Source organism: Engraulis encrasicolus, chromosome 22 (genome assembly GCF_034702125.1).
Source record: "Engraulis encrasicolus isolate BLACKSEA-1 chromosome 22, IST_EnEncr_1.0, whole genome shotgun sequence".
Lineage (NCBI taxonomy): Eukaryota > Metazoa > Chordata > Actinopteri > Clupeiformes > Engraulidae > Engraulis > Engraulis encrasicolus.
This window is the reverse complement of record NC_085878.1, coordinates 46,373,663-46,389,987: the sequence shown is the minus strand read 5'-3', so window position 1 is coordinate 46,389,987 and position 16,325 is coordinate 46,373,663. Positions and strand designations below refer to the sequence as shown.

Sequence of the window (16,325 nt, the reverse complement as noted above, 5' to 3'; positions counted from 1 at the left end):
TTCGCTGTCAACAGATCCTTGCTTGGCAAAGGTCCTTGTTGTTGTTGATAGTTTTTTTTATATTATAGGCTGAACATTCATGCTGGCTAAAAGGGCAAAGCAAATGCCAGTGGTCAGAATATGAATATCTCTGCTGTCTTTCACAGTCGCTGAGACACTAATACAAATATAAGCATTGTAATACTACTAGAGATATTCTTTTAATACATATTATTAAATACTTATAGAAGACCATTTGTATGACTCGTGGTAATTTTTTGAAGCTTCGACTTTTTGGAAGTCATTTATCTGGCTGACCCTGCCGAACACCACAGCCTGTCCATGAATAGAAGATATTATCACAGTCAGTGCAGTCACATGTATGTACATGCCAATCTTATTATCAATAGTTAGATTGTAAACAGCCAAATTTCAGTCCAGTTTGCAGATCATATGTGCTATACGCAGTCGAATTCCAAAGTAATTCCAATTGATTAATTGATGGACTTCCGAAATGACTCAATTTGAAAGTAACCACACTGACTGATCAAATGATGTTGCTACTGGCCAGAGGTGCATGCTGGATATGGGTGCCAGGCGCGTGAACGGAGACTGGGCAGAAATGTAGCCATTTTGGGAGAGTGAGCTGAGGTGTCGAGCAAGTGAGTGGAGCTGTGAGTGAGGAGGTGGGAGGGGCTGGTTAAGATTGAGATTTTGAGGAGGTGGAGGAGAGGTCGGTGGTGGGTGTGCTGATTGGGTGGGTGGCTAGTGTTGGTGCTGACAAAGGTGGATATACCAGCTACAGAAAGTAATAGCCCTGTCACATATTTATTCCAGCGCCAGGTATACAATTCAACTAATGGAATCATAGCCATTCATAGGCAAAAGGTTCAGGAATCTGGTCTGTAGCCTGCATGTTGCCAGTTCAATTCCTGACTCTACCAGGAGGATGTGGGGATTGATTAGTTAACACCTCCACGACTGAGAGATCCCAAGCATCGTAGACTTCTTCCCTCACTGACCCATTGTGCAGGTGAGGCATAAATGCTGTTTAGCTGTGTGTGCTGTGGTGCTTGGTCACAATGCACACATTTCTCAGTGGGTCTTTCTTTAAATCACCACAGCTAGAGGCAATACATGGCATTACAGGACTTTTACTTTCTCCATCCAGTTTGTCCACCTCTGTGTGTTCATAAGGCCGGCGGGGCATCTGACCTGGCTGTTTGGGGGGTAGCTGAAGAGCTCCCCCTTGGGGTTCTTCATGGTACAGGAGATGGAGCGGTTCATGAGGCGCGTCACACGCAGCTCCGGCACGCTCAGCTTCCCTTTCAGCACTGTGTCCTGGATCAGGGGGAAACTGGGGGACCTGATCAGACACACACAGGTAGAGAGAGAGAGAGAGAGAGAGAGAGAGAGAGAGAGAGAGAGAGAGAGAGAGAGAGAGAGAGAGAGAGAGAGAGAGAGAGATAAAATGTGTTAAAAGCACTCCTACAACTTTTTGTCTAATTACTGGAAAATGTACTGAATCCATTTTGGATTTGGTTTGGAATTTGTCCAAGGGAATGTAAGCTTCAATCATATAGCTGCAAAACTATTTAAGGCCCGGGGCATGCATGTTGCAGGATTCGTGTGAGCGGGCATGTTTCATGTAAGAGTGTGTTGCCATGCGCATTTTATGCCAAATTCTGTGCAGAACACTTGGCACACAGTACACAGATACGTGCACTGTGATGTATTGATATTTCAATTTGTGTCACACCACACCTACTGGTGGCGCTCTCGTACCTCCAATATGTATCATAGGACTGAATTGAATAAACCAGTGTGTAAGTACCCATCTGAGAGTCCGGTCATATTTGTGTAAGCTCCAATCTTTGGCAAGATATTATAAATTGGCGACGAGTTTAAGTAACCCACTAATGTCCGTTTCGGATGAAGAGAGCTCAGTTTTAGCAGTGGGGGGAGAGGAACAGGAGAACCGGATCGAGGAACAAGTTGTTCATAACGAACCCCCTCGAGAAGCACAGGCGCTGCCCGTACCACCACCAGTAAGGATGGCAACGCTCTTAGGACACATTGATGCTTACGACGAATCTTCGGAGCAATGGTCGACTTATGTCGAGAGGTTTGAGCATTTTATTGAAGCAAATGATGTTCCCGCTGGAAAGAAGGCGGCAGTATTCTTAAGCGTCATTGGGGCAACTACATATGGCTTACTGCGTAGCTTACTAGGCCCCGGAAAAACCCAGCAGGTAAAACTTACAAAGATTTAGTGGACACCCTCGACGGACATTTCTCCCCAAGCCCATAGTAATAGCGGAGAGATTCCGATTTCACAAACGCAATCAGGAAGAGGGGGAGACTATTGCACAATATGTGGCTGTGTTTTGAAAAAAAAAGTTATCAGAGCATTGTGATTTTGGCGCCCATTTGCAAGATGCCATGCGCGATAGGCTCGTGTGTGGGCTGATAATGAGGCTTCCAAAGGAAAACTCCTGACAGAAGAAAAACTCGGACTATAAGAAAGCAGTAGATGTAGCGTTGGCAATGGAAACAGTGGCGAGGGAATCCCTGCATTTGAAAAGTTCATTGAAAGTGCACGCAGTGTCCGCGTCTGCACCACAGGGTGGCGACAAATGTTTTCGATGCGGCAAGATGAATCACCATGAACGTGACTGCTATTATAAGGAGCAGCAATGCCGCAATTGCAATAAAAAGGGCCATATAGCTCGGGTGTGTAGAAGCAAAAGGAATGAAACTAAGCAGGCAAAGTCAAAACAAGACAGTCAAATAAAAACAAACAAAAAAAATACAGAGAAGCCGAAAAAGGAAAAATTCATAAAGTGGCAGCAGCAAATTCATCAGATGAGTCATCTGCAGGTTCAGACTCTGATTTCAATCTGCACATGTTGTCAACAGTGAACACAGAACAAGTGAAGGCAGTTTAAAAACAGGTCATCATGCAGCATCATCAATGATCATGATTAAACCAAAAATTGAAGGCCAGTCAGTGGATATGGAGCTAGATACTGGGGCCGCTGTATCTTTGATCTCCAGTCAACTATACAAAGACAAATTTGCACACATACGTTTACGCAAGACAGATGTCCTTCTGAAAACATACACAGGGGAGTTACTGCAGCCCGAGGGAATGCTGAAGGTGTGTGTTAAATTGAACAAACAAAGGGCTAAGTTGCCTTTATATGTGGTTAAAGGAGAGGCACCACCACTGTTCGGCCGTGAATGGCTAAGGAACATCAACATAAACTGGCGTGAAATAAAGACAGTGCGAACAGGGCACAAGGCAAGTGAGGAAACGCTGGAGAGTGTCCTAAATCGCCACATGGAAGTGTTTAACAAGGAATTGGGAACACTGAAAGGATTTGAAGCGTCACTGACACTGAGGCCAGACCATCAGCCAAAGTTCTGTCAAGCCCGGGGGGTACCGTATGCGTTGAGGCCTAAAGTCGAAGCGGAAAATAGAGCGTCTCCTACAGCAAGGGGTTATCGCCCCCGGGTTCAGTTCAGCGACTGGGCAACCCCCATAGTGCCCGTCATGAAGAAAAATGGAGGTGTGAGGATTTGTGGAGATTTTTAAGGTGACGGTGAATCCAGCCCTGTGCGCTGAACACTACCCAATACCTCGCATTGAAGATTTGTTTGCGTCCTTGTCTGGGGGACATCGTTTCAGCAAACTGGACCTTTCACAGGCCTACCTTCAGGTACCAGTTAAGAAAGATTCCCGCAAATACCTCACAATCACCACCCACAAGGGGCATGTTCTGCTACAATCGTTTACCATTTGGAATCACCTCTGCGCCCTCCATATTCCAGAGAATTATGGACCAAGTGCTCCAAGGGCTGCCCAATGTGCATTGTTTTCTTGATGACATTCTCATCACAGGCAAAGATGATGCGCACCATCTGAAGAATCTCGAAGCGGTACTGAGTCGCCTTGAAAAATTTGGGCTCCGAGCTCAAAAAGAGAAATGTGAGTTCTTCAGGAGCTCGCTAGATTACTTGGGGCACACGATTGATTCTGTAGGGCTTCACAAGTCTGACGACAAGATCAAAGCCATTGTAGAGGCCCCTGTGCCTACTGATACGACTCAGTTGCGCTCCTTCCTGGGGCTCATTAACTATTACGCACGCTTTGTCCCGAACATGTCAACACTTTTACACCCATTGAATGCATTACTCCACAAGGGAGTGAAGTGGGAATGGTCCAGGAAATGTGATGAAGCTTTCCAAAAAGCAAAAGAACAGCTATCCAGCAAAAGTGTACTGACACATTACAACCCCAGGCTTCCAGTTATACTCGCCTGCGATGCCTCGCCCTATGGGGTGGGGGCAGTCATCTCGCATCGACTGCCAAATGGGGAGGAACGACCCATAGCCTTCGCTTCGCGCACCCTTAGCAAGGCAGAGCAGAATTATGCTCAAATTGAGCGAGAGGCTTTAGGAATAATATTTGGAGTCAGACGTTTTCATTCCTACCTTTATGGCCGTCATTTCACCCTACTCACGGATCACCGGCCCTTGACAACAATCTTGAGCCCTAGCAAAGCGACACCGTCCATGGCTGCTGCAAGACTACAGCGCTGGGCACTCATCTTGGCAGCACACGATTACACAATAAGGTACAGATGCGCCGCTGACCATGGTAACGCGGACGGTCTGTCGCGTCTGCCTCTGCCCGTGCAACACAAAGAAGCACAAGGGGCAGTCGAGTCATTTCTGATAAAACACATTGAGAGTTTCCCAATTCACTGCAGTGAAGTGAAAAGACAAACCAAAGCAGATGTCACACTCTCCCAGGTGATCGAGATGGCGCTGACGGGTCGTTTTCCACCAGCCAAGGATGCGGACAGCTGTTTGGCCCCATACATCACACGGAAAGATGAACTGTCCGTACTTCAAGGCTGCTTAATGTGGGGTAATCGAGTGGTAGTCCCACCCAAACTACGTCAACATGTCCTAGACGAACTCCACACCGGACACCCGGGTGTGGTTAGGATGAAATCCCTGGCAAGAAGCTACGTGTGGTGGCCGGGACTAGATCTACAGGTGGAGGAGAGGTGCAAAGGATGCTCCTCTCACACCGCTGCAGTCATGGCCCTGGCCAACAGGTCCGTGGCAGCGAATTCATATCGATTTCGCTGGCCCCTTTGAGGGGCGCATGTTCTTCGTCATTGTGGACGCTCATTCCAAGTGGCCCGAAGTCATATTGATGGATTCAACCTCATCTGCAAAAACTATTGAAGTTCTAAGAGGCCTCTTCAGTCATTACGGGGTACCAGAGGTCTTAGTCAGTGACAATGGGCCCCAATTTACTTCTGAGGAGTTTGCCCACTTTCTGACGTCAAATGGCATCACGCACAAACGCTCCGCTCCCTTCCATCCGGCAACGAACGGCCTGGCAGAGCGTTTCGTGCAGACATTTAAACACTCTCTGAAGTCGTCTAGGGGTACAGCCTCGGTGCAACGGCGACTTGATGCTTTCCTGCTACAGTACCGAAACACCCCCCACGCCACTACAAAAGAGTCACCTGCGCGACGCTGTTTCTCCGTCGCAGACTGCGGCACCCGCCTAGACCTGCTGAAACGAGCGTGTCAGCAGTGGTGGAGCGGAGCGCAAGAGGACCAACAGCGAACACCATGATGCACACGCTAAAGAGAGAACTTTTGAAGTGGGAGACCCAGTGCTTGTCCGGGACTATCGGAGAGGGGAGGAAAAGTGGATGACTGGTACGGTTACATCGCAAGCAGGCCCAAGGTCATACCAAGTCGAAGTTGCGTCCAATCAGCAATGGAATCGTCATGCAGACCAGATGATGGCCTGTCACCCCAGCATCGTGCAGCACGCCGCAGAGAAACAACCAACACCTGCAGCGCCTGCAACTGCAGTCGTGGCACCGGCCATACCTGACACCGGTGACGCGTCGGAGACAGCAAGCCCGGTGACGGTAACAAGCTCACCACCTTCAGGTCAGTCAGACACGCACAACAACCCTGCAACACCCCAGCCATCACTGAACAGATATCCAAGGCGGGTGTGCAAACCACCTGACAGACTGACCCTGTGAACAACCTGCCTGGTATGATCTCTGAAGTGTTTAGTTACCGAGTGGTGTCTGAAGTAGGGGGCACAATAATCCCCCGACACACTCAAGGTGTTGAGGCAGTCTACCCTCACCCTTAAGTTAGGATATTATGTTCAATACTGTTGGATTAGTTACAATGTAATGCTACTGTTAAAGTTAAAGTTCCGGAGCAATAATTTCAAAATCATTTTTTGGGATCCTGGTAACTGAATAAGAGGGGAGGAGTTGTGATGTATTGGTATTTCATATTGTGTCACACCACACCAACTGGTGGCGCTCTCGTACCTCCAATATGTATCATAGGACTGAATTGAATAAACCAGTGTGTAAGTACCCATCTGAGAGTCCGGTCATGTTTGTGTAAGCTCCAATCTTGGCAAGATATTATATACACGCAGTACAAAACTGTGAGGGGCGAGCCTCCAAACTTCTATGTTGAGGTCATGGTAGAGTCAAACAGTGGTGGAAGACCCCATAGGCTATCCTCCCCCAGATGATACCTCCAGTATCGTGCCAAGTGTCCTGGTCATCCTGAAGCAAGTAGGTGCACGGTTGCATGCATGATTTAAGGCACACACAGCAAGTATGTCCCCAGTCTAAGAGGCAAATATGAAAGCACCCGAAAACTATACTGTAGAGATACATACAGTCGAAGCCACTGATTTGTAGGCTACCATGTTTTCTTGACCACAACATAATGGTTCCTCCTTGCAAGGTGCAGCAAAAAACACCTCAGAAGATTCATACAGTATGCACATTGAACAGGACAAATATAGCATGTGCTACTGTACTTTGTAGGATATACTGTATATAGGGTATGGGATGAGACGTGGGGTTTAACTCAACATCTAACCTCCTGTCCTCTGCTTTTGCTTGTGGCCTAGTGATGCAAGTATGACGTCTTTGACAATAGAGGGCCCTGTTCTCTTTTGCAATTGGGATGTTGTGTGGGGAAAAGTCACCCAAAAGTTGTTGTGCGTAGGCTAACAGCAGGGAAACTTTATTGTTTTTTTCTCTATGGTGGCAGTGCGTCAGCGAAGCAGGAAGCCATAAGCAAAAGGAGAGTATGGGAGGTTAGATATTGAGTTGGACCCATGCTTTCACATCATGGCTGTTGTGAGATGTGGTTGCCATGGAGGTACTGGCGTACTTGGGGATGGGGGAGAAGATGCTGAGGCCGGCGCGGAACTTCTTGATGGTTCCTCCAGCCTTGAACCAGCTGTGGCGCTTCTCCTGCTGGGCCTTCAGGAACTCATTACTCAGATGCTTCCACTGCTGAGACGTGAACGTGGTCAAGATCCTAGGACGCAGAGAGAGAGAGAGAGAGAGAGAGAGAGAGAGAGAGAGAGAGAGAGAGAGAGAGAGAGAGAGAGAGAGAGAGAGAGAGAGAAAGAGAAAGAGAGAGAGAGAGAGATGTAATACTCAGGGCATTTTTTATATAGCCACATACAGTATTGTATGAATTTCTATACAATTTCTATATATTAAGAGTGTTTTCCTGTGATTGAAATGTAAATTTGTTGTTCCAATGTTGCAAATTGTAACCGACTTCACACTGCTTTAATTCACAATATTGCTCCTGATGCAAATGTTTGCTCTCAGTGCTATGGATATTTTCCAACATCATCCATGACCAAACTTTTCTTTCACAGAAGTGTAGAATGCATATTAATACTATTATGCTCTCACATAGTGATGATATACACTGACATATAAAAAACATATTAGTATGTAAACATCTATATGTAGAGCACAGCAGGTAAGGTGAGGTTTTTTGTGACATAAGGATGACAAAAGACAAACAAAGGTCGGCATCTGTGCCTGCACTTAACACCCATGTATTGCTTGGTGCGTGCACTCCCAAAAAGTAGTAATCACTCAAGATAATGGAAAAAAGGAGGCGCACACAAGGCTTGTGTGAAAAAGTGTATTGAAGCCGAAATTTAACAACAGAAGTCTGAGGTTAACTGGAGAAACAGACGTTTCAGAGCTAGTTCATTCTCAATGTCTCCAGTCAGACATGGGAGACATTGAGAATGGACTAGCTCTGAAACGTCTGTTTCTCCAGTTAACCTCAGACTTCTGTTGTGAAAGGGACACTCTGTGAGATTTTTAGCTGTTTATTCCCAGAATCAATGCTACCCATTCACTAATGTTACCTTTTTCATGAATACATACCACCACTATCAAATTCAAAGTGTTCATTATGACTGGAAAAAAATCACTTTTCATACATGAAAAGGGGGATGTTCTCCATGGTCCGCCATTTTGAATTTCCAGAAATAGCCATTTTTAGCTCTAAAACTGACTGTACTTGGGCCATACTAGAAAATATTAGTTTATTACTTAGTAAACTATCATGAAAAGATAAAATTTGGCAATAGGCAGCCCAGTTTCAATGAGCAGTATAGTTGCAGTACCTTTTTTGACCATTTCCTGCACAGTGTCCCTTTAAATTTCAGCTTCAAAACACTTTTTCACACAAGCCTTGTGTGCGCCTCCTTTTTTCCATTATCTTGTGTGATATAAGAATGCCAGACGGATGGCAGACAAACAGACATACAGACAAAGCAGTCTTGATAGACAGGAAAGTGAGACTCACTTCTTGAGCTGGAGTCCCAGACTGAAGCCATCTTTATTGGAGGGCTGAAACACCTCCACTGAGGGCTCTGTGAAGACAGCGCAGTACGGGGCGGGACAGGACAATAGGGCATCATAAGCTTAGTCACAGCATGACGTTTACAGGGGCATCCACACAGACAGCACCATAAAGATTACAGGTGCTGAGGCGCATCATATGGCGGTCAGTTAAGTGTACTCATAAAGTAAATGGCATACAAATCAATATATAAACACAGACATAAAGCATACTGACATGCTAACTACCATGCTAACTGATGTGAACACACACCACCAGGCAGGTATTCGCACGTGCGTACATATGAGCAAACACACATGCACGCACGCACGCACGCACGCACACACGCACGCACGCACGCACGCACGCACGCACGCACGCACGCACGCACACACACACACACACACAGGCTGTGCTCACCTGGTCCATCCAGATACTGTGAGAGGGAGAAGCGTAGCCTCAGGACAATTGGTTCTGTCCTAATGACCTTCCACGCTGTCGCAACCTCCTCCTGTCACAAACACACACACACACACACACACACACACACACACACACACACACACACACACACACACACACACACACACACACACACACACACACACACACACACACACACACACACACACACACACACACACATATTTAGGGCATCTCCAAATGCCCTGGGGGAAAAAAATGCCTTCTACGTAATACATAACACGGGAGTTGAAAAGAGCAGAGGACTTAATGTATGCACTCACATCCAGGAAACTGACGTTGATCTGGAGGTCGATATCCACATCATCAATGGTCCCGTATTCTCTAATGGGGAGAAGGAATTATGAGACGGTAAGTGAGAAATAAACATGTTTTGCAGCATACAGTTTAACAACTATGGCATGCTGTGAATGCTTTATTATTGTATGTTGAGGCCGAATATGAGTCATGATGGCTTTTCAGTAACCCATCTCTTTGTATATCTTTTTAAAACATCTAAGCATGTGGAGAAAATTGGGCAAACATGCCTGAGAAATGACTGAAATTACTGAAGCCCTGGAAACTGAAATTACAGCAATAATGCAGATCTTGAAGCGTACATTTTCGGCGGGGGGATAAATAGCTGAACATCTGAGAATGCCAATTTATTCTTGATTTTTAAGATTTAGACCCCATTAAATCAAATGGATAGATGATACAGCCTTGTCCACATACGGTATGTCTAATTGTATTCATTCAGTACTTTTAAAGAATCCCCAAAGAGTCTCAACTGAGTCAAAGAGTCTCAACTGACACAACTTTTAGGGAAAAAAGACATATTGTATGAGAGTACTTACTGTATATGAGAGTATAGCTATTTTAAAATGCCTCTTACTTACACACTAGTTATGATGCAAAGCCTTTACTGTCCCCAGTTCTCTGTGCATGTGGACCAGGCTTCATTGAGAACATAATCTGCGTTTATGGTCAATTGCCTGTAGTGATTGCATGCATGCGCGTGTGGTACATGTGTGTGCTGTATAGCTTACCTAACATTGATGGCAGTTTCAGTGTAGATGTCCTTCACTGCTTCAATATCAGCGTCCAGCTGAGGATGCCGGTACAGATCGGCAGCACAGCTCCCCTGTGGACACATAAAACATACACATTGGTAAACGCTAAAGAGAGGGACAGAGGAATGGGCAGATTGATTTACACTGTAGAGTGTAGATAGGCTATATGCACCTTCAGATGAATCTTAATTTTGTAGACTCAAGAGTGCGCTTTTGTCATTTTTGTAAACCATTGCGTGTCCCATGTTTTTGGCCCAAACTGTAATTAGTTTCTCTTTTGATATTATTTTCTTCAGTGTATTTTCTCTTATTCACTTTTTTGCGCCTGGGATGTGCACAAGTCTACCAGTGAGGAAATCCCTTATTCATCTATACAGTGAGTTGCATCAGCCAAGGCCAATCCTGGCAGCTATTTATGAGGGGGTGCTGATGGCCATCCACCCCAATCTGTCAACATCAACAACACCACACATGTAAGACACCAAAACTCTGGAAAACAGTTAGACTGTGCCCCTGTACAGTTAGCTGTAAGACTGTAAAGTTCTCTGAATAGTTGAGATGATGCCCTTGCTGTTGTACTGACTGATCCAAAGTTTCTCTTGGTTTCATTGACTGTAGCCTCTTACTGCAAATGGGCCCGTCGACAGGCCTATTCTTTTTTTTCTCTTCTTTTTTTTTCTTTCCACAGGCCTATTCACTCTTTGCTGAAAATACTCAACGGCATCAGAACAACATTGCCATGACACTAACAATAGTCTTAAATAACATATTATGACTTGGTCATTCCACTTTTGGTGATAGCAAGATCCTGCGCAAAGGGTTTAACCTCTATATTACAAACTCTACATTTCTGCCAAAGCCCCCTTAATTTTTATGCGTCCTTTTATGATTACTTCCTACAACTCTAGATAAAAGTGCCTGAACAATTCCATTTACTATGTGCCAATCATCCCCGTGAAGGTGAATGTGTCAGTCTTTTTTTCACCAGAGGGCTCGAGTGTCTCTGGAGTCTTGTCAGACTGGAGGAGCATGAGTTGGAAATCTGACATGCGTCACCCTTATGATGGGTAGCTGACATTGGGCTAGCTCTGACGTTTTGCTGAAGTTAGACTTTACTTCTTAAAAGACTGATTTTACCTGAAGCCCCTCTGACAGGACTGTCATCGCTCATACTGACAATGAATGTGAGAGGAACATGGGCAATAATAAATGAAAGTGTGTGAGAGACAGTAAGGGGTCAATGAGAGAGAGAGAGAGAGAGAGAGAGAGAGAGAGAGAGAGAGAGAGAGAGAGAGAGAGAGAGAGAGAGAGAGAGAGAGAGAGAGAGAGAGAGAGAGAGACGGGTAGAGATAATTTTATAAACAGGGGAGAAGGAGAAAAGGAGAGAAGGAGAGAAATAGACACTTAGGGATCAAAAAGTACCAGGGAGACTCAGTCGAGATTTTAAAAAATGTGCACATCCCGGGTCAAGGTACAGGCCAGGAAAATGTTTCTTTGACAGGTCCACACATTTGAAATCCTTTAAAAAAAAACATGTTAACATTCTTTCCATGGCAGATGTGATTTCAAAGTCTGTGTTTGTATTGAATCTGAAGACTTTCGAGGTGAAACGTAGTTCGGCCATAGAATAAATATTAAAATGAATAAAGGAGTGTGGACCTCTGTCAAACAAAATGTTAAGTGAGAAACAGACAGTGAGAAGTACAAAGAGGAGGAAATAGACGGAGCAAAAAAGGGGGTCAGGGGACCGTCTGTAACAGGCACTAGAGATCGGCTGAACAATCCCATCTTTCTCTTCAGCCAGTCATGTGGCAGCATAGATTACAGACGTGTGTGTGCATGCGTGCGTGCGTGCGTGCATGCGTGCGTGCGCGCGTGCGTGCGTGCGTGCGTGTGCAGGGGTGTCGTACAGGGGGGGGGAAGTGTGACTCAGTCACCAGGGCCCCATGTTCTGTATATAGAGGGCACACACGGAGTCCGACTTCTGAAGATATGTGGCAGGGGGGTCCATTGGAGCTGATTATACATAGGGTCCAAAATGTGCTGGTAGTTTGTGTGTGTGTGTGTGTGTGTGTGTGTGTGTGTGTGTGTGTGTGTGTGTGTGTGTGTGTGTGTGTGTGTGTGTGTGTGTGTGTGTGTGTGTGTGTGTGTGTGTGTGTGTGTGTGTGTGTGTGTGTGTGTGTGTGTGTGTGTTGCATCTCATCTCACCTGGATGCCGTATAGAAACTGCTCGGGCTCATTGTCTCCATCAGATTCCTCATCAGTCCAGTACTGGCCTTTGACCTCCTGTACACATAAACAACAAACACACATGTCACTCTTATGGTTGCATCTAGCATGACCTTAGCTCCTTAGATCTTAGTCTCCACTTGATTAGTTGCTTTCACCGTGACGCCGAACAAGTTCTGTTATGTTTATTCTGTTATGTTCTGAAACAAAGCAGGTAGGCTACTGTAAATAGTATATGACAACCGGTTTCAGGTAGACAACGGTGTCATCAAATGTGTATGTCTATGCCCCTGGATGCAATTTAGGCCGTGTACATGATTGCTGCAAGATCAAGAAGCAAGATGCTGCAGAGCACCAGAGACAATGTCCACAGATACGTGCATACGGTGCAACATTGCCAGAACCATGATGGGTGATCTTCCAAACTTCCATACTCAAACAATGATGGAAGACATTAATGAGAGCCCTGTTGGACATCTGGCCCTTACATGATACCTCTAATATTGTGCAGTGTTCTGATAGTCCTTCAACAAGTATGTGCACTCGGTCGCACACAGTTGCATGCGTAATTTAAGGCTCACAAAGGCAGGCATGTCCCCAGCCTTATACCTGCTTTTTTAACGGAGGCCAACTAGCAGAGTGTGGCGTGGAACGTTAATTCATACAGTGTCAGTAGCGTTGGGCTATTGGAGTGGCCATTTAGTCCAGCGGTATCGTGCTGTGACTCCAATTGACGTGATGGCAAGTTCGCGGTCCCGAGGAGGACGGACTACCCGTTAATACATCGAGTTACACTTTGAATGAATTGAAATGTGCAGGATTTGAAGGTGCCTGATGTCATATGAAAAAGACCCAATACCATCTCCATACATGTTAAGTCTGGGCCTGATCACGGGCAGGTCCTGCAGGTCATGCAGATCCACAATTAGTCTGAGGCTATGGGAAGACCAGACTGGGGATTCTAGTGACAGGGTGAAATGTATTGTTGTGCTTCTAAATGAGATGCTACTGTGATACAAACTTAATACAATATTTGTGTGGCACATAGGAGTAGAATTTTTGGGAGAGGTGATTTAAGCCTTCCTAACTACACAGCTTATTCTTCTACTACTTAACCAAAGCTATTTAGGACAAAACAAGACAATTCAATGCTACTGTATGTCATACAATTCACAATTTATGTTTACACAGCAAACAGCATGAAATTGTGGAATTATTATTATACAATTACCCCAAATGCTCATTGCCGCACTGACTCAATATAATGAAAAATGTAGGAAAGTACATTGCTGTACAATTAGTAGTTCTTTCAAAATACATTGCCTGCCTCTCATTGGCCTCTCATTATCCAAGCTCTTTGCCTCCCTCTCTGTGTGTCTGTCTGTGTGTCTGTCTGCTCTCTCTCTCTCTCTCTCTCTCTCTCTCTCTCTCTCTCTCTCTCTCTCTCTCTCTCTCTCTCTCTCTCTCTCGTTCATTCTCATTTCACCCTTCACAGAGTGAAACATGCCCGATGCTGACAGTACTGTCTGCAGCCCAATCCCTTTCAGGTGGGTGCACCGAGTTCAGGCCCAAAAAGCCCAGAGCTATTTTAGTCCTGTTATATATTGTGCATGATGTCACTTGTATTCAGGAGAAACAGCTGAAAAAATTACGGTACATTTCTATTTATATTCGGTGTAAGTACATCAAGTGCCCAGTCATGCATTGTGATTCACTGACTAATGGACTAGCAGCAAGAATAAACCTCTCTTCTCTCTTCCTTTCTCTTCTCCCCTCTTTTCTTTTCTTCTTTTCTTTTTTCTCTTTTTTTCCTTTTGTTGTATGGCCTCTTACCATTGAGTCTGCCATTCACCGTGGTTGTTCAGACAGGCTTGGGCCTTTTCCCTTCCATTACAGCCAGAAGCACCAGTGAGATGGAGCAACGTCCAGAGGCCTTGGTAGCTAATGGGCTCTTCCTGGCCTTTTGGTGGCTCCTGTTGAGTTGTCTCCCCCTCCAGTCGTGGTGTCGTGTTCCCTGCCTAAAAGAAAGAAAGAAAGAAACAAACAAACAAAAGAAACAGAAGATGGACTTTAAATTTACTCATTCTGGCCTGCATTATGATATTACTGCTTTATAACGTGTTTATATAAATATCTGGTCCGAAAACTACCTGAACATCACGCGTGTAATACTTTTAGCAAGACCATTTTCAAATGTATGGGGGAAACCTATATTTTTACAGATTCCTGATTTAAAAAAAAACAAAAAAAACAAAGTTGTGATGTAATAAATGAACATTAAGTGGTTGTTTTACACCTTTAAAACCAAAATGGGTCAATGGCGACCCAAACACAAGAGGTTAAGTTTGTCACTATACCAGAACAGCCATGAGTGACCAAGTCATTCTATCTTACTAAAGACGCTGTGCAGTGTCGTAGTAGTGCAGTACTGCTAGTAATACAGCCAAACCTGAGCTCAACTGAGCTCCCTCTGACACTGTATTCATAATCGTGCAGAAGGCTAGAGTGAGACATTGACACCTGTGAGGAGAAAAAGGCTCTCCCTTCTTCTTTACAAAAGCCAATATACAGCATTGTAACGTTACCCAAAGAAGTACCGAGTCAGATGTACAGTTTCTTTGGGTTTAATCAACGAGACAGTTAACACTTACATCGAGCCATAAACTTGCGACTTATCTCCAGCCTGGCATTTACCAACTGAACTGATAAGAACACTTTAAAACAACCATCAGTTCCACAACAGTCCCGCGCAACCATTCTGTCCTCCCCCAGCTATCACCCACCACATACTTGACAGCTGTGTGTCCCTTGGTCGTTACAGTATAATCACTGCATTAGACAACTGTTTCTGGTCCAAAGTTGAGATTCTACAGTATGTCATCTCCTTTGCAACATTCGTCCTCCTCCCACATACAGACACATACACACACAGTGTAATTATCATGTGCTCCACCTGCCTATGTTTCCTAGCAACAGCAGCCATCTCTTCCTTATGTCATGATTCCATTAATCAGCATGGAAAGTGTGTGGGAGCAAGGGAGCGCTCTCTCTCTCTCTCTCTCTCTCTCTCTCTCTCTCTCTCTCTCTCTCTCTCTCTCTCTCTCTCTCTCTCTCTCTCTCTCTCTCCTCTGTGACTTGGCCTTGATCTGGAAAAATATTCACACACCAAGTCCTACACAGACCGTATGTTGCTGATGAATAGCCAGCATTTGGAAACCACGATCTGTTTTCAATTTGCTATGTTGTTTTTTTTTGTTTCACATTTTGTCACACAACCAAGGTATGATGACCTCAAAACAAATAGATAGATAGATAAATAAATAACAAATAGATAGATAATAAATAGAATAGTTGCCATAAATAAGGTTGTATAAATTCATCTGTACAGTATCAACATATACTTTGCATTACATATTTTTTTTCAATCAAGAGCCATTGTTTTTGTATTTGGGTTTGGTAAATAAACAGCAATATAACAGTATTAACAGAAGATTAATTACTTATTATGACTGACTGTCACAGTCTTAATATAAAATGTAAATGATCTAATCAGTTCAACTATATGAGATGAAAATTGGGTCTTTCCATACTGCTGGAAAATATGGTCAGCTGCTCAGTCATCCGTGCCGTGCGTGTGTGTGTGTGTGTGTGTGTGTGTGTGTGTGTGTGTGTGTGTGTGTGTGTGTGTGTGTGTGTGTGTGTGTGTGTGTGTGTGTGTGTGTGTGTGTGTGTGTGTGTGTGTGTGTGTGTGTTCACTCGAGGGGACTTTATTAGAGGTAGGCCTACCATATGGCTTCCTGCCTTGGTCCAAATGTTACCCAACAGGAGCAGCATGAGAGA

The 16,325-nt window shown here is 44.8% G+C and overlaps 1 protein-coding gene across 1 annotated transcript in view; it reads right to left on the bottom strand.

Moving 5' to 3' along the window:
* Positions 1–16,325, bottom strand: part of LOC134439160 (protein mono-ADP-ribosyltransferase PARP6) — a 38,392-nt gene that overhangs the window by 20,248 nt on the left and 1,819 nt on the right. Inside the window, exons 2-9 of the mRNA XM_063189026.1 lie at positions 14,319–14,503; positions 12,465–12,542; positions 10,233–10,327; positions 9,468–9,528; positions 9,142–9,232; positions 8,686–8,752; positions 7,234–7,383; positions 1,195–1,345 (exon numbers count right to left, since the gene is read on the bottom strand). Of these exons, the coding sequence (XP_063045096.1) occupies positions 1,195–1,345; positions 7,234–7,383; positions 8,686–8,752; positions 9,142–9,232; positions 9,468–9,528; positions 10,233–10,327; positions 12,465–12,542; positions 14,319–14,333 (708 nt within the window). The 5' untranslated portion in view covers positions 14,334–14,503. The remainder of the gene's footprint in view (positions 1–1,194; positions 1,346–7,233; positions 7,384–8,685; positions 8,753–9,141; positions 9,233–9,467; positions 9,529–10,232; positions 10,328–12,464; positions 12,543–14,318; positions 14,504–16,325) is intronic.